Source organism: Microtus pennsylvanicus, chromosome 22, assembly GCF_037038515.1.
Source record: "Microtus pennsylvanicus isolate mMicPen1 chromosome 22, mMicPen1.hap1, whole genome shotgun sequence".
NCBI lineage: Eukaryota > Metazoa > Chordata > Mammalia > Rodentia > Cricetidae > Microtus > Microtus pennsylvanicus.
The window spans coordinates 26,473,095-26,494,204 of record NC_134600.1 but is presented as its reverse complement, the minus strand read 5'-3'; the positions used below and the strand labels follow the sequence as shown (position 1 = coordinate 26,494,204).

The 21,110-nt window shown below is 41.6% G+C and overlaps 1 protein-coding gene across 7 annotated transcripts in view; it reads left to right on the top strand.

Moving 5' to 3' along the window:
* Positions 1-18,813, top strand: part of Crot (carnitine O-octanoyltransferase) — a 37,195-nt gene extending 18,382 nt beyond the window's left edge. For all 7 annotated transcript variants that reach the window (XM_075955918.1, XM_075955916.1, XM_075955921.1 and 4 more), the window contains 11 exons: positions 775-868; positions 2,507-2,632; positions 3,989-4,090; positions 6,017-6,100; positions 6,461-6,568; positions 7,090-7,220; positions 9,945-10,068; positions 10,843-10,921; positions 11,003-11,096; positions 11,196-11,315; positions 17,952-18,813. In XM_075955918.1, coding sequence (XP_075812033.1) covers positions 775-868; positions 2,507-2,632; positions 3,989-4,090; positions 6,017-6,100; positions 6,461-6,568; positions 7,090-7,220; positions 9,945-10,068; positions 10,843-10,921; positions 11,003-11,096; positions 11,196-11,315; positions 17,952-18,072 — 1,183 coding nt within the window. In that variant the 3' untranslated portion in view covers positions 18,073-18,813. The remainder of the gene's footprint in view (positions 1-774; positions 869-2,506; positions 2,633-3,988; positions 4,091-6,016; positions 6,101-6,460; positions 6,569-7,089; positions 7,221-9,944; positions 10,069-10,842; positions 10,922-11,002; positions 11,097-11,195; positions 11,316-17,951) is intronic.
* The last annotated feature ends 2,297 nt before the right edge of the window (positions 18,814-21,110 follow it).

The following is a 21,110-nucleotide window of genomic DNA, read 5'->3' as shown; positions in this document are numbered from 1 at the left end:
AGAAGATGAGGATGGGTGGCCGGCACAGTTCTACTAATAAGCACCCTAACTGATAGGTGTATGCTGTAGTTCTCTACACAGGGGCTCTTGATTGGATGTGTGTGTTCTACACACAAGAGGCTGATTTGGTCTTCTGCTCTATTGAGCAATTTTTTGATAATCCTTTAATTTGAATGCAATCAGCTTATTAAACTTTGCCACATGAACTCTATTTTTGTATTTTTATTTTTTTTCTCTAAGTGAGCAGAAAGAGGCAAGACAAGTGTTTTATGAAGAAATCCTCATGCGCTCATAGAATATCTTTAGTTTCAAGATAAAGCTGAAAGCCAGCGGGGTGGTGGTGCAAGTAGGCAGAGACAGGTGGCTCTCTTGTGTTTGAGGCCAGCCTGGTCTACAGAGCGAGCCAGGACAGCACACAGAATCCCTGTCTTGGAGAAAAAAAAAAGAAGAAGAAGAAAGAAAAGAAAGAGAAATTTTTGTTGCAAGGAAAGTATTTCTTGGCCAGTGTCGCAGATACAAATAAACAGAGGAGACTGGTATTTATTTATCTGATAAATAAATTACCTGGAAATGCATGTTTTCAGTAAATGATATCGTCTATGCTTATTTTTAAATATAAATTATTCTCCAATATACTTTTTGTGTAAGTAAAATATATAATCACTTTTTAAATACATATATATATATATATTATATGTGTGTGTGTGCGTAAAGACTTCTGTAATTCCTATGTGTCCTGCTCTTTCTGAGATGCTTTTTTAAATCTTCCCTAAGACAACTGACGTATATCCACCAGAAATGCTGTAGTGAACCTGCTGGGCCCAGTGTAGCAGCACTAACTAGTGAGGAGCGAACGCGATGGGCAAAGGTAATAATTTATATTATTCTTTCCATGTGCTAATTTATTTTCTGTCTTTATTCGTTGAGAATTTTACATAGTATATTTTTATCAGGCAGCTGCTCCCAGATCTTCCTTCCCTTTCTGCCCACCAAACTTCATGTTTTCTCTCTTAAAAACCAGAAAAGCCACTACTAGCCCGGAGTCAGACTGTGTTGACTAGCTCTTTCTCCACTACCAACCCAGAGTCAGATTGTGTTGACTAGCTGTTTCTCCACTACTAGCCCGGAGTCAGATTGTGTTGACTAGCTCTTTCTCCACTACCAACCCGGAGTCAGATTGTGTTGACTAGCTCTTTCTCCACTACCAACCCAGAGTCAGATTGTGTTGACTAGCTCTTTCTCCACTACTAGCCCGGAGTCAGATTGTGTTGACTAGCTCTTTCTCCACTACCAACCCGGAGTCAGATTGTGTTGACTAGCTGTTTCTCCACTACTAGCCCGGAGTCAGACTGTGTTGACTAGCTCTTTCTCCACTACTAGCCCGGAGTCAGATTGTGTTGATTAGCTGTTTCTCCACTACTAGCCCGGAGTCAGATTGTGTTGACTAGCTGTTTCTCCACTACTAGCCCGGAGTCAGATTGTGTTGACTAGCTGTTTCTCCACTACTAGCCCGGAGTCAGATTGTGTTGACTAGCTCTTTCTCCACTACCAACCCGGAGTCAGATTGTGTTGACTAGCTGTTTCTCCACTACTAGCCCGGAGTCAGATTGTGTTGACTAGCTCTTTCTCCACTACCAACCCGGAGTCAGATTGTGTTGACTAGCTCTTTCTCCACTACTAGCCCGGAGTCAGATTGTGTTGACTAGCTCTTTCTCCACTACTAGCCCGGAGTCAGATTGTGTTGACTAGCTGTTTCTCCACTACTAGCCCGGAGTCAGATTGTGTTGACTAGCTCTTTCTCCACTACTAGCCCGGAGTCAGATTGTGTTGACTAGCTGTTTCTCCACTACTAGCCCGGAGTCAGATTGTGTTGATTAGCTCTTTCTCCACTACTAGCCTGGAGTCAGACTGTGTTGACTAGCTCTTTCTCCACTACTAGCCCGGAGTCAGATTGTGTTGACTAGCTGTTTCTTCACTACTAGCCCGGAGTCAGATTGTGTTGACTAGCTGCTTCTAAGCATGAGGCCTGCCTGGAGCCGGGCTGCCTTATTCCATAGAAGGAACCTGACTTTCTGTCCCCAGCAGCTGTCATTTGTGAGCACTGGGCCTTCACAACCAGTTGTCACCAGGCTGAGCCTGTGTCTGTGAGCCTGGGCAGGTCATGTGACTGCTGTCCCCCTCTCTGTGAGGTCATGTGTACCCTCTATGCCCTGATGTGTCTGGAAAATGCTGCTTCCTTCAAACTGTCCACAACCACTAGCTCTTCGAGTCCTCCCACCACCACCCCCTTCTGCATAAATCCCTGAGCCTCAAGTGGGGGTGACAGCGACATCCCACTCAGGGCTGAGCGCTCCAAAGTCTCTCAGGCTCTGAACACTGTGCAGCTGTGAGTCTGGGTTAACTGCAATCTTGTGCTGTTCTTAATAGACTTTCTCTAACAAACTCTTGATATTTTCTGGATGTGTTGTATTTAAATTGAATATCCATTTATCTCCCTGCTCTTTAGGCTAGAGAATATCTGATTGGTCTTGACTCAGAAAACTTGACTTTATTAGAAAAAATTCAAGCCAGTTTATTAGTGTATTCCATGGAAGACACTAGGCCACATGTAACCCCAGAAGACTTTTCTCAGGTAATTGTTCTGTTATCTTTCTATGCGGTTTTCTGGAGGATTCTTATTATCTGTTGAACATGAGATTTTTAATTGGGGTCTTAGAATTTTTCTCAGTTATGAACTACATTGTGTGCTAAACTAAATCTCATGCATAGTGAATAGAGCACTGTAAATACTTGATGTTTAAGTCTGTTTAGATGTATTTTGAACCTTGTTTAAAGAAGTGTGGCTATTTGCATGCATGTCAGTGTTTTCTACTCTTTTCATCAATCGCATACATAGAATATTTGCATAGAACATTGAGGCAAATTAACGTCTCTTTCCAAAGGTGATATATGACTCTACCTGTAATTCACACCAGTGTACCACACCAATTAGGAATTGTATGTAGCACACATTCGGAATTATATCACCCTTGCAAGCAATTGATTATATCATTCAGTTTTATTGAACATACTGTTCAAGTGTTTAAGTTTATGGATAAATGTGGCTTGTTTATATTTTTTATTTCCCAATCCTGGATAATGCCTTTACCTTCTAGGAAGCATAGTCAACCACATTAGTAAAGCCTTTTGAAAGAATTTGTCATTTCATAATATATTCATCTGTATTAAATTATAGGGGAACTAATCCAGGATTTAAAATCTTGTAGTAAGAAACCAATTTTTATTTCAGACAGGAGGAAATTGCTGAAGTACCATTTAAGGAATAATTCAATGTTGTTCAAACCATAGTCTGTACTTGGAAACAGATTTAGCCCGCTATAATTAAATACACATGCACACACAGACACACACACAAACACAGACACACACCCTTCTGCACACACACACATGTAATTGAAGTTTCACAAAACAATGAGTACTTTTACTATCTGTCATGTACTCTATTTCTATTCTGTTTTATTGTTTGTAAGGAATATTATTTTATGCTGCTGTAATTGTTTAATGACTTTTTAGTGTGTCCAGAATCTACAGTTTGGAAAGAAATGGTCTCAGTGTCATGTGAATTGTTAAGACATGTACTCTGAACTTATTAGGCTTTCTATACTACCTAAGTTTTGAAATGGTTTTTCTTTCAAGTATATGGATGTTCTGGGAACATTAATGAATAATGTTTTAGCATTCTATTTTCTGGATAGATTTTCATAACTTGAGGTTTAAAAAGTAGCCAGAGTCAGACCCAGAATTATTATATGTATCTGTTGAATCTTTTGTTTTGTTTTGAGACAGGGTTTCTCTGAATCTTAACAAAACTGCCATTTTTTTTTAAACTCAGTTGACTTAAAAATAAAAAGTGAAATATGTAATCTTAAGTCTACTTGCAAACTTATGCAAAACACTTTTAATTAGAAAAAAATAAAATGTGTTTTAGGTCTTGGAAATGCTTCTTGCTGGAGACCCAGGAGTACGCTGGGGTGACAAGTCCTATAACTTGGTTTCCTTCGCTAATGGAGTGTTTGGCTGTTGTTGCGATGTGAGTATGCTGTTTCTAGGGTCCTGGACCCCTTTCTTAAGTTAACTACCAATACCTGTATCATACTTCTTTTAGTCTTACATCATTGTAGTAAAAGGTTTAGGTCTGACTAGTCAGTGAAAGCAGAACATAGGTCAAGTTCTTCCTTCTGCTGTAGGCTAACCATTTGGAGCATGCAAAAAGGATTTTGAATGTGATTTTTCTTTGCAGTGTAATATCTTAAAACCTACTGTTATCAGATAGCTCTCCCCTGGGAAGAGCACAGCAGCTGATTGTGTGGTACCAAATGGTCATCCCTGAAAACATACAAGTAACATTACACAGGCTGAGCAGGTTATATTTAGAAATATATATATATATATATATCCTTATATATATATATATATGTATGTATGTATATACCTGTGCATATATGCACATAACAGCACATGAGAAAAGAGGCTGTGAATTTCAGAGACAGCATGAGGGGTCTGTGGAGGGTTTGGAAGGGGGAAATGCTGGGATAATATAATCTCAAAAGGAAAAGAAAAAGTATTTTCAGAAAACAGTGAAAAATTTGAAAATCTATTTTCTTGCTAAAATTCACACCCTAAGTTGAAAGATACCATTTGCTATTGTATAGATGTTCTGTGTTTAAGGAAAAGACTACATGACTGTTTCCCTAAATGGCAGGTTATTCGGGACACAGTAGAATGTCTAGAAATGGCTACCAACAAAACAAAACAAAAACCCTGCTTCCCTTGTTTTTCTTTTTCTTTTCCAATGAATGCACTTGGCCAGCTCTGTCTTCCATCTGAGAAATCTGTAAACCAAGGAAATGAAACTAAACAGAGACCCCAAGCAAGCCTCAGGCCTGCAGTGGGCTTTGTTTGGGGGCGTGGAGGTTGAACAGAGGGTTTTGTGTGCGTGGTAGGCAACAGTCTACACTGAGCTACAGTCCTAATCTTGTCGATGGTTTTATTGATCCTTCACTCAGTTTTATTTGATGAGATATAATCTGAAATTAGTTTAGAAGATGTTGGTATAATTATATTCTTAAATGTGAATAATACAGACGTAGTGTCCAGATATTTCCGTTATAAAGATATTTCCTCGGTTTTGCGGTTGGAGCTGATTTCAGACTGCCCAATGTGATCATTGTAGTTACAGCTTAGGGTCACTGCAGCTCTCTTAGCTGTTTCACTCCTGTGGAAATTGCCAAGTTGTTTCAATAGCTCCAGAAAAGGTCCCGAAATAGTTCTCATTGGTTATTATTGGCTTATGTGGAACACATCCTCTTGTTACCCTGGCCGTGGCCACTGTCTAGACTTGGAACCTCATGGGTAGATTCAGTCTCCTTATATTTAACACAGAGGGATGTGGTGGTCGCCTAAAAAATAGTAGAGTAGCTGTTATTCCCGAAGTAGATGGATTGTTGATAAATAGTAAGAGTAATGCAGCCCATCTCCCCCCACTGCTGAACATCACAACATCTAGGCTTCCTTGTAGATCCGTACACAGCAGCACTGCTTTCTGCTGCTTACTTAGTGGTCTTCTCTTAGCTAGAGATATTCATGCTCTTCTCAGCTGCCCTAGTCTGGTGTCCTCACCTGAACACTACACTGTTTTTATAATTTCAGAATATTTTCACATGACACAGGGTGTGCCTGCTCGAACTCCCCGTAACCTCTCTGGGTTGTGTTTATAGTTACAAAGCCAAAACTAAGAACTTTACTATGTGCTTTCAATTTTGAACGCTTGTTTTTTTCTTGTCTTGAAAAATAAACAGTTTTCATTGTGTAGGAAAGAATTGTATTATGTCATCATTAGGAAGTCAGGTACTGGAAGTTGGGCATATCTCATCCATTAAACATGAAGAAAGTAAAAAATACTAGCTCAGATTTTAATTTGACACAAACTTCTTAAAATCTTGTATTTTCATTTTAGCATGCTCCTTTTGATGCAATGGTTATGGTGAATATTGCCCATTATGTTGATGAGAGGATCTTGGAGAACGAAGGAAGATGGAAGGTAAGTCAGAGCAAGTCCACCATGCAGTAACCACACAGAAACACTGTTTGACCAGTGACTCTAGCATAGTCCTAGCTAGCTCTGATGTTATAAATTAACCCACTTTATTAACTGTGTATCAGCACAAGGCTGTGGCTTACAGGTAAGGATCCAGCATCTGTCTCCTTCAACACTACATGATGTTCCTTTGACCCTGCCTACTTTCTATATCTCTGTTTGGGTTTTTTGCCTGGTTTTATTCTTTCCTGCTAGAAGCCAAAGCAGCTTTTTATTAACCAGTGGTAATAAAATATATTCATAGCATAGAAATTTCACATCACTCATGTTCTCAAAGATATAATTAAAGCCCTCCATTTTCAGGGATCAGAAAAAGTCCGGGATATACCACTTCCAGAGGAGTTGGTTTTCACTGTGGACGAGAAAATACTAAATGACATTTACCAAGCCAAAGCCCAACACCTCAAAGCGGTAGGTGTTAGTTTTTCTTTTATTTTTTTTTATTATTTTTTTTTTATTGAGAGAAGGAAGAAAAAAAAAACAAGTTTCCACCTCCTCCCAGCCTCCCATTTCCCTCCCCCTCCTCCCACCCTTCTCCCCCTCCTCCCACCCTTCTCCCCCTCCTCCCACTCCTCTCCCCCTCTCTCTCCAGTCCAAAGAGCAGTCAGGGTTCCCTGCCCTGTGGTAAGTCCTAGGTCCTCCCCGCTCCGTCCATATCTAGGAAGGTGAACATCCAAACTGGCTAGGCTCCCACAAAGCCAGCACATTCTGAAAACAAAATAGTTTTTCTTTTAGATTAGTAATGTTTTCTCTGTTATCTGCCATATATGAAAATGTGACTATTAGCCAAGCATGACTTCTTAAAACATTTTAAAATTATAACCTTAATACCTTTAATTCTTTGTGTCTGGTGATTAATGCAAATAATCATGTGATCCTCTTTGACCTCTCCCGTCTGGTGATCTCTCACTGCCCCTGTCCACCTTTGCCAGGCATCTGATCTGCAGGTCACAGGATACACTTTCACGGCTTTCGGTAAAAGGCTCACCAAGAAGGAGGCGCTGCACCCTGACACCTTCATTCAGCTTGCGCTTCAGCTTGCCTATTACAGGCTCCACGGACGGTAAACCTTCGCTTCTCTGTTTTCGTATCTTCTAACTCCACAGTGGATTTTCTCACCTTTTCTTTCTGTGGGGTCCCATCAGTTTATCAACATCTATTCCATCCTTTGTCACCAGTGTCACCAGGTACTTTTGAAGGATCCATTCTCTAGAGAGCTTTACCGTGTGAAATTGTGACTTGAAGACATTAGCCCCCATTCTGTAGGATGTCATTTTCTCTCTTCACAGTATCCTTTGACTCCCACAATTACATATTGATGAGAACCAATATATTTTCATTTTCGCTGGTTGCTTTTCAATGAAATCAACCAAATCTAAAGCAGTAAAGATTTTCCCATCTCCTAAGATTTTATAGATGCTAGTTCTTATTGTAGATCTGTGGCCCGTTTAAGATCATTTTATCTATCATGTAAGGAAAGAGTCTATGTTTGAATTCTTCATAGAATCAACCTGTTTTGTGTAAATCCATGTGGTTTGGGGGTCTTAAAGGGTGAAGCTTGTGATGGAAATTGGCGTACAGAGGCAGTGATCTACAGTCCCATGATGCACTCTGGTGCTGTGCTTCAGTGTGAGCCTAGATTCTGAGAAGTGGATCAAATAACAAGGTCTATGCCCCAATCCAGAGCTGAGTGAGCCCCAAGGACTGGAAGCCCCGGTGTCTGAGGGTCCAGTCCTGAGCCCCAAGGACCCGAAGCCCCAGTGTCTGAGGGTCTAGTGCTGAGTCCCAAGGACCCGAAGCCCCAGTGTCTGAGGGTCCAGTCCTGAGCCCCAAGGACCCGAAGCCCTGGTGTCTGAGGGTCCAGTCCTGAGCCCCAAGGACCGGAAGCCCCAGTGTCTGAGGGTCCAGTCCTGAGCCCCAAGGACCCGAAGCCCTGGTGTCTGAGGGTCTAGTCCTGAGCCCCAAGGACCGGAAGCCCCGGTGTCTGAGGAGAGGAAGAGAATGCTCCAGCTCATGGGGTGATTTTTTTCCTGTCCTCTGATTTTTTTTTCCTATTCAGGCTCTCAGTGGATTAGATAATGCCCATACACATGGTGAGGACCAACTTTTTCTGATCCATATAGCTCACTGATACAAATGTTAATGTCATCTGGAAACACCCCCACTTTCTGGGCGTGTGTTCTTCCAAGGAAGTTAATGTCTGAAATTAGCTGACCGGGTCCAATCTCATGCCTTCCCCGGTGGATATCAAGTTCCCCCAGCGCTGTAGAGGACACTGAATATGTGGAAGCCTTCTGAATATGAAGTCAGCAATCTGTAACAAATGCTGTTTTCCGGCGTGGGCGCTTTCCTTCCTTTCTCATGGGGCTGTGAGGCAGATGGAGGTGGAGAAGTAGACGTTCTCTCTTCCTGTGTTACCTGGGTTTTCACAGAAGCCCTTGTGATGTTGAGCCACTGGCCTGTCCCTGGTCTGTTGTGTGTTGTGAATGAGTAAATACTTTTGTCAGATGCTTTTCCATACCGACTGAGATGAGTGGATGAGCCTGTTTTTGTGGTCTTGGCCAGAGTCCTCCTGACTCGTGCCCTGAATGCTAGTAATTCTGCCCAGAGCCCTGTCCAGTGTCTGTGCTTGACCAGTGATGTCCTCTTCATTCACGCCAGTCCTTCTGTTCATGAATCTTAAGAACCAGCATTAATCAACTTGTCTAACAAACTATTTTATCTTCTCTCCACATCTTGGCCTTTAAGTCCTGGTTTTCTTGACAAATTTACAAAGCCTTGAGCAGCCTTTTTAAAAACTAAAACCCAGTGGCTGAACTTCCCCTCACTCTCTTCTTAAAAAGAGATATTAACTTTGCACCATTAAACTAAAACCCAGGGGTGAACTTCCCCTCACTCTCTTCTTAAAAGGAGATACTAACTTTGCACCATTCAAGTCCCAGTGGCGCCATCATTCAGACTTCCCGCTCTCTAACTTGATCCTCATTCACTTAACTAACTTTGCTTCAGCAAAATAAGAACACTTTGTATCTAAAAGTGTGTCATTCATCAGTTGGGGAAGCAGCTCAATTCTCATCATTCAACAGCCAAGAACTCCGTATGCATTCTGTGTAATAAAGTATGAAAACCATACTGATTTAGAACTCAGGTATTGGTTGTAGCGTAGTTCCCATAGGTGAGTAAGTACAGCACAGTATGGCTGGTGCATGTCTCATGCACTTGTGGTCAGAGCACTTCCAGCACCGTGTGCATTTCATCCGCCAGTTCTCCTGAGGGAGGGTCTGTCTCTGAGATCACCTCAGCTACTCCCGAAGTGCAGTCTAGAGGAACGTGTTCGGTTTTTAACTGCCTACTCCATCCACTCCATACGGCAGTTCTCACTGTGGTAATTGGCTTTTTTTCAGAGCAAGGAAGTAAAAAGGAGAACTCTCTTTGTAAAAAAAAGCCCTTGCCTTTTGCTATTGTCTCTGCATTGAATGGAGTCACTAACTCCAACCCACATTTAGAATGTGCCAAAACATGACTAGCAAGAGGCGTGGGCCACTGGCATTCTTTGAGAATGCCGGTCACGGACTATGAAGCGTACCTCATATAACATAAAAGCAGCCGAGCCTTTGAAAACAGCCTGCTAACAAACTGGTTTTTGCTCTTTGGTTTTGAAAACAGCCTCTGTTGAAAGTCTCAATTCTGGAATGATTTGTAGGCCTAGTCTGATCTGAAAGTTGCTTAGTATCTGACTATATTTGTACTAACATCAGAACATTTCCTTATGGTACACTGATTCTAGCCCTGGTTGCTGCTATGAAACGGCTATGACAAGATACTTCTACCACGGCCGGACAGAGACTGTGCGCTCGTGTACAGCCGAGGCAGTCAGCTGGTGCCAGTCCATGCAGGACCCCGCTACCAGTGTGAGTATTGGAAAGAAGAAACTCACAGCATTGGCCTTGGAGTGACTTCTTTGCTTCTGTCCCCCCTAGATCATTAAAACACTTTAAAGCATTTTTCCTAAAGTTTTCAAAGTATTAATTTGCCACTGAAGTGTGCCAGGAACACTAGTCAGCGGATCTGGACAGAACCCCATTTGTGATTTTTCTAAGGCAGATGACGTCAGTACAGTTTGTCAGCACTGTCGGTCTCCATTTAAACCAGCACCAGTGCAGTGAGAACTCTCCAAAGACCTTTGCAAGAAGGCTCTCCTCATGTAGCTGAGGTCTGGTTTTTGCTTGAAGTCACTAGGACGAGAACTGGTTGCGTGTGTTTTATTTTGAATCATTTTAAATATTTAGACAACAATGTGTTTCTTTCCCTATTAACTTGAAATTTTACCTGTTTTAATTTGAAGAGACATAATTACGTTATTTTCATAGAAATTACATTTTTAGTTTTAAAATTCCACTTTTTGTTTGTTAATATTACAAATGTCTCAAAGCAGTTTTCAGCGCTGCTCTTTCCAATTTCAGAAAAGAAGAAAATAAAAAGTCAAGGCTCTATGGGGACAGAAAGGCAGCAGAATAAGGAAGGACGGGAGCATGCATCACACCTGCATCTCCTTCCCCTTCGTCCAGATTCTAGCATGACGACATCAGTTGTCTTTTGCTGCTGTTTATTTGGGTTATACCGTTATGTTATTGATTTGATCTATGGATTTGTATTCAAAATTACTGTTCTCGCTCTTGACACAGCTTCTTGAACGGCAGCAAAAGATGTTACAAGCTTTTGCGAAGCATAATAAGATGATGAAAGATTGTTCAAATGGAAAAGGTACTTAGCATGAGTTGTTCTGTTTGGAAATTCTTTTACTGGAAGCTTTTTGTTTGGCTTACATTTGGGATGTCATTGCAGGGTTTGACCGTCACCTACTAGGTCTCTTGCTCATAGCAAAAGAGGAAGGTCTCCCTATCCCAGAGCTGTTTGAGGATCCACTTTTCTCCAGAAGGTATCTTGGGCAGTGGGCTGTTGTGTACATCATACGGTTCTCCCTGGATGTTAGAAGGAATGCAGCACCTACCTCTAATCTTTCCTTTGTGCCACACAGTGGAGGAGGCGGAAATTTTGTTCTCTCAACAAGTCTGATTGGTTACATGCGAATCCAGGGAGTTGTGGTTCCCATGGTACACAATGGATACGGGTTTTTCTACCATATCAGAGACGACAGGTGAGCCCACTCCCCTTTGTTCTTCGGGTAGAGTGGGAGCTCTGATGCATTTATGATTTTAGTATTTGTCTACACTATGGTTTTACTCGTGTTGCCTGTACTTTACCACCTGGGTATTCAACATGAGTCGATATTTCTCTACTCTGCTTTGGAGATCCTTTTAAAATCACTCTCTGGGATGATTATGCAGAATGATGTTTTAATATATTATAGTAACCATACCATCATCTGTGAAACCTGTACATTTTAAAAACATATCTGACCTATGCAAGATATTATTTTGACAAGTCAAAATTTATAAATATATGTGGCTTTTCATATGCGTGGGTCTGCATGTGCAGACTGAAATCAGGCTTGGGCACTTCAGGCTGGATGCAGAAAACTCAGAAATAGTATACAGGACATTAGTATTTCAATTTCTAGTGGTTCAGTTCCATACATTCCCTTCAGAGAATTTTATTATCTGCTTTCCTTTTGCCTGGTGTGTGCATAGTTACACAGTGTCACTTGTCACTCTTGGCCTGAGACCCTGGATTGCGTATCACCATAGGACTGTTTATGCACATTAATGTACAGATTAAAATGTAAACAACAAGTTATACATGGATCTTGATATTTTCATAAAAGAATTTGAGGACCAAAATAATAATTGAGCATGAATAAGCATTTTAACATATTCCCTGATAGATAATAGGTTCTGTGTTCTACCCAGTGACGTGAGTTCAGGCTCAGCTAGCTCAGTTGGTAGAGCCTGTAACTCTTAATCACAGGGTCATGGATTTGAGCCCATGTTGGGTGCCAAATGTAGCATGAATAATAAAAACCCAAAGACAGATATTGGGGTTCAACCCAAAAACAAGAAAAGAAAAGCAGCCACTAGAGAAGTCTTACTTCTACCAAGGCTGGGTGACTGCAGACTAAGCAGACTAAGCCTCTCCTCCCATTTTATATTCCCTCTATTGCTGGAATTAAAGGTGTGACTCCTTAGAACTGGGATTAAATGTATGAGCCACCAACACCTGGATTTGTTTCAGCATTAATCTTGTGTAACCCAGGGTAGCCTTGAACTCACAGAGATCCATCTGCCTCTGTCTCCCAAATCCTGGGACTAAAGGTGTGTGCCACTACTGCCTGGCCTCTAGTGGCTTAGTTTTGCCCTTCTTTAGGCATGGTTTATTTATTAAGACATAAATAAAATCTCATTTTTTTTAAAAGAAAACTACTTTTAATGTTCCTGGAGAGAATATCTATTCACTCATTTAGGAAATGTTTAGTAGACTCTAACAGTATGCCCTTTGTTTTGGGTACAAAGGACAAAAGACAAATAAGATTCTCTTTCTTAAAGACTTCATTTTCTACTTATAGATTAGTTAATTAATGGTGAATACTGTGAAGGAAATGACCTGCCAGCACATCAGATTGCTTCACTGGTAGAGAGGAGTGCTTTGTAGAGCATGGTCAGGTCCCTCCCTGAAGAGCAATAACATAATTCAGATGTTAAAGATGAGGAGTGATCGGTTGTATGTATCAAGAAGATACTGCTTTCTAGAATGTGGAGACGTCTCCTAAGCCACCATTCTTTTTATCTTACACATCCTACCCTATCAACCATTCTGTACACTGATGCCCCAGTGGGCCTTCTAAGAATATGAATCAGGGATAGCAAGATGGCTCAGAGATTAAAGGTTAAAGGTTCATGCTTTAAGCCTTATGACTCTGCAACCCACATGATGGAGAAACTCAGGCCATGTCATTCTTCACAACTTTGCTCCCATTTCGCTCACAGTAAAATCCAGAGTCCTGCACTGAGACATGTATTTGGTCCTGCTCTTGGTTGTCTTTGAGGCTGTATTCTGTGACACACACTGTATTCTATGATACATGCATATGACATGTATGTGGTCCTGCTCTTGGTTGTCTTTGAGGCTGTATTCTGTGACACACACTGTATTCTATGATACATGCATATGACATGTATGTGGTCCTGCTCTTGGTTGTCTTTGAGGCTGTATTCTGTGACACACACTGTATTCTATGACACATACATATGACATGTATGTGGTCCTGCTCTTGGTTGTCTTTGAGGCTGTATTCTGTGACACACACTGTATTCTATGATACATGCATATGACATGTATGTGGTCCTGCTCTTGGTTGTCTTTGAGGCTGTATTCTGTGACACACACTGTATTCTATGACACATGCATATGACATGTATGTGGTCCTGCTCTTGGTTGTCTTTGAGGCTGTATTCTGTGACACACACTGTATTCTATGATACATGCATATGACATGTATGTGGTTCTGCTCTTGGTTGTCTTTGAGGCTGTATTCTGTGACACACACTGTATTCTATGATACATGCATATGACATGTATGTGGTTCTGCTCTTGGTTGTCTTTGAGGCTGTATTCTGTGACACACACTGTATTCTATGATACATGCATATGACATGTATGTGGTCCTGCTCTTGGTTGTCTTTGAGGCTGTATTCTGTGACACACACTGTATTCTATGACACATGCATATGACATGTATGTGGTCCTGCTCTTGGTTGTCTTTGAGGCTGTATTCTGTGACACACACTGTATTCTATGACACATGCATATGACATGTATGTGGTCCTGCTCTTGGTTGTCTTTGAGGCTGTATTCTGTGACACACATACCGGCTCATCCTACTCCAGCCACACTAGCTTAGTCCATCCTCAAGGCAAGTGCACTTTTGCCATGTTTCCTTTTCTTGAGATATAGAGGAATAACCCCCCCCTCCTTAATTCACTCAGAGACCCCTCCTGAGAGGCCTTCCATCATCATATAAAATGGCTCTACTTTCTCTAATGAAATACTTAGGGATTGTGCCAAAATTGTTTTCATTTTTAAATTTGAAGATTGTATGATTTAAAGTACTTTGACATAGCACTTTTCTTTAAACGCACTACATTTCCATTGAAAAAAGACATAAAGTATCAAAACAGAAAGTTACTTAGCATTCCTATTTCATTGCACATAATCATTAGATAATACTTCTGTTATTAAAGATGTGTATCGTGTTTAATAATCTAAATCATTTTTTTGCATCATTTTTTACCTTGTTTTTAGTAATTTCAAACAGTTCCCATTGCCATTTACTATGCTTTGAGCTATTTTAAATTTGAATAATTTAGCCTTTTTATGAAGGACTTACTTATGTACTAAGGAATAATTTTCAATCTTCCCATGAGATTTGTTAATACTTTTCTATTTTGTTTTTCCACCATTACAAATTAGCATAGGTATTATATACCCTTTGTCATTTCATCATATAATTTCCAACTACAGGTTTGACAAAAGTAATATAACTTCAATTTTTTACTTATGTAGAGAGACTTTTCATCATTATTGTCATTTATGCTTTGTGAGTTGTCTAAGTACAAAAGGCTGTTTCTATAATTTAGAAATATAATTTTTAAAAAAGTAAAATTTTAAATACAAATAGTTAATCTTAGAAACATTTTTATTTCTTTTTAAATATAATTTCTTTATTGATTCTATGGGAATTTTACATCATGTACCCCAATTTCACTCATCTCCCAGTCCCTCATATCTGCCCCTCACCCTTACAGTGCTCCCCAAAAGAGAAATTTAAAAGAGAGAAAATTAAAAACAAACAAAACTTCTTTGTTCCTCCATCTTTCCTGCCTTTCCAACATCTCTTCACAGGAGCTGCATGTGTCACATGGTACACCCTTTGTCCAGTCAGCTTTATTCACTGGTCTGGTGCAAAGCCTCAGGGTTTTGGTAGGCCATCCTCACTGGACGGTCACCGAAACTCCTGTGCAGCTGCCCTGAGTCGTGGGGACCCTACAGTTACTGTTCCACAGGACCAGTTCCCCCTACAGTTACTGTTCCACAGGGCCAGTTCCCCTACAGTTACTGTTCCACAGGGCCAGTTCCCCCTACAGTTACTGTTCCACAGGACCAGTTCCCCCTACAGTTACTGTTCCACAGGACCAGTTCCCACATGAGCTCCAGCAGGAGAGAGACGGGGTAGATGTTAGGGTGGCCAACCCACGGCCCAGGATGTAGACCTGGGTGGTAGCTGAACTGGTCAGTCCAAGCCATGGGGCTGCTCACCTTAGGCAAGGGCGGAGCCAGCTCTGCTATGCTTGTGCCATCAGGGCCAGTTCTGTCATGTGCTGGGGGTGGCCCATCTAGTCTGTGCTGGTTGGGGCCGGCCTTCTTGCTGCAGTGTCCAGCGAGGAGTGGGGCCAGTCCTCCCAGGGCTAGCGAAAGGCAGGGTTGGCACAGTATGGCACCCATTCCATCACTCATGGTTCTGTGGGTGGGCCTGAGATAACACAGACCCTAGCTGCAGCAGGACCATAGACCCAGTCATGGTTCTGTGGGTGGGCCTGAGACATAACACAGACCCTAGCTGCAGCAGGACCATAGACGCAGTCATGGTTCTGTGGGTGGGCCTGAGACATATCACAGACCCTCGCTGCAGCAGGACCATAGACCCAGTCATGGTTCTGTGGGTGGGCCTGAGACATAACACAGACCCTCGCTGCAGCAGGACCATAGACCCAGTCATGGTTCTCAGCAGCAGCAGCAGGGCCTAGATATCACCATTGCCCCATTGGCAGCACAGGCCACTCAGATCAATGTGACCCCAGGGACAACATGACTCTCAGACACCAGCACGGGGAGATCTCTGGCATCTGCAAGGCCTTCGGTGGTAACAAGCCATGACTGCAGTAGGGCTGTGCACCCAGACACGGCCTCCTCTGCAGCTCTGGCCCAGATGTCACCATGGCAGTGGGTAGCAGCACAAGCCACTCCGGTCTGTATGGCCCCAGCTGCAGTTTGGCCCTCAGACACCAATGTGGTCTCAGATGGCTGACCAGAAGGAGCCTTGGATGTCAACTCAGACCCTGGCTGCTGTAGGGCATTGACCCAGACATGGCTGTTGGAAGCAGCTTAGGCCCAGACAACACCATGGCCCCAGGTGGCAGCAGGCCACCCAGATTGGCATGGTCTCAGCTGCAGCGTGGTTCTCAGATTTCAACAAGATCACAGGCTGTCGCCTAGACCCTGGGCTTCCATGTGGTCTTTGTTGGCGACATGGGCCATGTATCCCAGCTGTGGTAGGACCATGGACATTTGGCAGCACCCAGGGTTCATATGTTACCATGGCCTTGGGTGGCAACCAGACCAGCCACATCTCTCACCATCTTTACTCTTCATTCTGCTTCTCTCTCTCCCATTTCTCCACCACACATTTGCTCATCATAATGGCTCCCACCTTGTGGCAAGGAGCGGACCCAGGCCGTGAGACTGGTCTGTGGGTGGTTGTTCAGCCTGACATGAATAGCATCAGGTGGGCTGTAGATGTCTTCCCATCAGCCAGGCCTTGAGGACCCAGACCCTACTGAGCACAATAGCATCAGGTGGGCTGTAGATGTCTTCCCATCAGCCAGGCCTTGAGGACCCAGACCCTACTGAGCAGAATGGAGTCAGGCAGACCCCTGGATCTTGGGAACATTTTGATATTACTAAATATCTGAGAATTTTATTCACAGTATGACTGTAAAATGACTCATACTACCCTTGAATTATTATACTCAAATAAGGTACAATTTCAGGATTCTCTTGTGTGTTTTAGCATTTGCTAAAAGTACACAAAGCCAGTTTCTGTCTGAGGGTGTAACTGAACAGTAGCGTAACTTCCGAGCATACAAGAGGCCTCAGGCTCTCTAACATTGCCCCAAACAGTTCCATCACTAGAGCAAGAGGGGCAGAGCAGGCTTTCCTTTCGTTTTGCTTGAGCTACCGCCCATGTTGAAGATGTGCTTTGCCATCATTTCCAGCGAAGAAGACATGGCTGGCCAGAGTCTTTATCCTCCTCTTCGGCTTTGAGCTTTGTCCACAAACTTCCTAAATGCTTTGCAAGACTAGTCTACAAAGGGTAGGAGGCACATGTTCTGTTGGGAGTCTTACAGAAGCCAGCTTCTCTCCTGTTTATTCCAACTCCCAAGAGCCCCCTTTTTCTCACTTCCAGATCCAGAATTATACCATTGGGGGATCTAGTAGGACATGGTAGAAGGCAAGGCTTGTCTTAAGAGACCCCTCTTGCTTTTGTAGAAATAGAGAAAAGATTTTTTTTTCTCTCCTTTTAAAAACGCTTGTCAAGTGCTATACAAGTCAGATTTTAATACAAAGAATGACATGAGCTCACACTATAGCCCATTCTGGTTGCAACTTCTAGGTTCTTTTAAAGTTCTTGTGGGGTTTTGTTTGCTTCTTTGGTTGCTTGGTTGGTTGGTGGGTGGATGGATGGATAGTTGGTGGTTTGGAGGGTGCTTGGTTGGTGGTTTGGTTGGCGGTTGGGTGGTTGGTTGGTTGGTTGGTTGGTTGTTGGTTGCTGTTGTTTAGTTGATTGGTTGGTTGTATTTAAACATAATCTCCTGCTCCAGAGGTTGCTTGTGGTCCATAGCATTGTGTAAGTGTGTGTAACTGTGACTCTGTCTTCAGCTGTACCAGGTTACATATACCTAACATCATCACGAATTCCTATTTTATGTGTGAGCAGCCAGATGAAACATCTAACAACTTAGACGCTATGGCATAACCATTCATGTATTGTATTTCACAGGTTTGTGGTGGCGTGTTCGGCCTGGAGGTCATGTCCGGAGACTGATTCGGAAAAGCTAGTTCAGATGACTTTTCATGCTTTCCATGACATGATACAGCTGATGAATACCTCTCATCTTTAGAAACTCAGAGACACACACAGATCAACTCGGTACAGAGAGTAGCTGGAATGGGAGGAATGTTGACTTGAAGGAGATTTGTTAACTGTGGTGGTAGTAGGTTGTACTCTCTAGATTTATTCTACCTTAGAATGTAGAAACATCTTAAAGCTTCCTGTGTTGCAGCAGCAATGCACAGTCAGACATAGTGACTATAGGACTATGCAATGTTTAACAGGAGCCTTAACAATGCAGACCCTACTCTGATTTTAAAATATCTTTGTTGACACATGTATAGATGGCAGTTGTCCCCTGTGAACATAATTGTAGACTACTTTCCAAGCACTTTAATATTTTCTAATTGCCAGAGGTTATATGAAGCACATGGTTAGTCCATGTCCATGAAGTCAGTGCCTTCTATACCAAGCACAGGGATACAAGCCAATTAGGTTTCATGAGAAAACCACTATATTTCAATAGTGATCTAAAATAGTTCCTTTGAATAGACAAAAGTTTCAAGTATAATAGAAATATTTACATTAACACAGGAAAAATCCTAGCAAAACCTATATGATATATTGTAATTCATTTTGTGAATACAGAATGAAGACACTTCCATTTAGAGCTAGTGACTTTGAAAGGGTTAAATGTTGAATATTCTCAGGACTTTACAGTTGTTTCCCATTGCTGTTTAGTTTTGTGGTTTATAATTCTCAAAGAATAAAGTATCCAGAATCCTATAGCTTTTCAGCTTATATTTGAGAAGAGTGATTTCTGTTCTCTTTCTTGGCATTTTCTGTTATCAGTTAAATATTGTATAATAAACCATTTAAAAATTTAGTGTCTGCGCTGGAAATATGGCTCAGAGATTAAGAACACTGACTCTTCTTCCAGAGGACCCAAATAATACGATATTATGCATAAGTGTCACTTAAAATTCCATCAGGAAACAGCTACACTTTGTGTTTGATAAACACTTTCAGCAAAATGGCTGGATACAATATTAATTCACAAAAATTAGTAGGCCTCCTATATACAAATGACAAATGGACTGAGAAAGAAATCAGAAAGACAGCACCTTTCGTAATAGCCTCAAATAATATAAAATATCTTTGAGTGATTCTAACCAAGAAGATGAAAGTGATTCTAACCAAGAAGATGAAAGATATGTGTGATAAAATTTTGAAGACATTGAAGAAGATATTAGAAGACATATATGAAGAATATAGTAAAAAATGGATGTCATATTAATTACAATCTCTATTAAAATCCCAACACAAGTTTTACAGATTTTGAAAGGACAAATTTCAGGTTCATGTGGAAACACACACACACAACAGAATACCTAAAATAATCCTGAATAATAAAACAAATGCTGGAGGTATCACCCTCTCCAATTTCAAGTTGTACTGCAGAGATTTTGTACCAAACCATGTAATATAAAAACATGGTATTGGCACAAAGAAACAAAATCAGACACATTGGGCTGGAGAGATGGCTCAGAGGTTAAGAGCATTGCCTGCTCTTCCAAAGGTCCTGAGTTCAGTTCCCAGCAACCACATGGTGGCTTACAAAATCAGACACATTGAATAATGGAATTGAATTGAAGATACAAGCATAAATACACACACCTATGGACACCTGATTTTTTTTAAGAAACCAGAAAACACTGAGGAAGGTAAAATAATGGCAGCATCTTCAACAAATGGTGCTGGTCAAACTAGATGCAAATAGATTCATAGTTATCACCTGCACAAAACTAAACTCAAATGGATCAATGACCTCAACATCATAAAACCCGATACACTGAACCTGATAGAAAAGAGAGAGAGGAGCAGCCTTGAACACATTGACATAGAAAGGCAATTTCTGAATAGGACACTGTTAGCACAGGTACTGAAATCAACAATCAATAAATAGGACCTCATGAAACTGAAAACTTCAAAAACACCATCAAGAGCACAAAATGGCAGCCTATAGAATTTGAAAAGATCTTCACCCACCCCAAATTGGACAGAATGCTGATATCCAAAATATATGAAGAATTTAAGGAACTAGACATCAAAAAAAAAACCAAATAATCAAATCTTAATGGAGAATTCTCAACAAAGAAATCTCAAATGGCCAAGAAGCAATTGAAAGAAAAGTTAAACAACCTTAGACATCTGGGAAATGCAGATCAAAGTGACACTGAGATTCCACTTTACACCTACCAGAAAACACAAGTGTGAGCTCATGTTGCCGAGGGTGTGGAGCAAAGGGAACACTCCTCCATTGCTGGTGAGAATGCAAACATGTGCAGCCACTTTGGAAATTAAATATGGTGGTTTCTCAGAAAATTGGGAACCGAACCACTTCAAGACCTAGATACACCACTCCTAGGCATATACCAAAGTATGCTCTACTGTACTACAAGGGCACTTGCTCAACTATGTCCATAATAGCTATATTCATATGGCCAGATATTGGAAATAGCCTAGGTGTCCTTCAACCTGAGAATGTTTATACAATGGAGCATTACTCAACTGTTAATAACATTATGAAATTTGCTGGCAAGTGTGTAGAACTAGAAAAGATCATCCTGGGTGTGAAACCCAGAGTCAGAAAGACAAACAGCGTATGTAATCACTTGTAAGTGAATATTAGCCATAAAGGAGGATAACTGTACTACAATCCACAGGCCCAGGGAAGCTAAGTAACAATGAGAACTCAAGAGGGCACACATGACCCTCACCATGAAGAGAAAACAGAGTAGACATTGCTCGTGAATGAGGGGGTGTCTGGATGGGGAGGGTGGAGATGGAAACAGGAAGGATCAGGTATAAGGATGATCTGGGGAGAGAGTACTGGGAAAGACAACTGAAATCGGGTCATTTCTGGGTCAAGATAGAAACCTAATGCAATGGAAACTAGATCCATAGATTCTCAGGAATCTATGAAGCTGACCCTAGCTAAGATTTCTAGTAATGGGGGATATGGAACCTGAGGCAGCCATCTCCTATAACCAGGCAAGACTTCTAGTGGAGGGATTAGAACACCAACCCAACCACAAACCCCTTAAC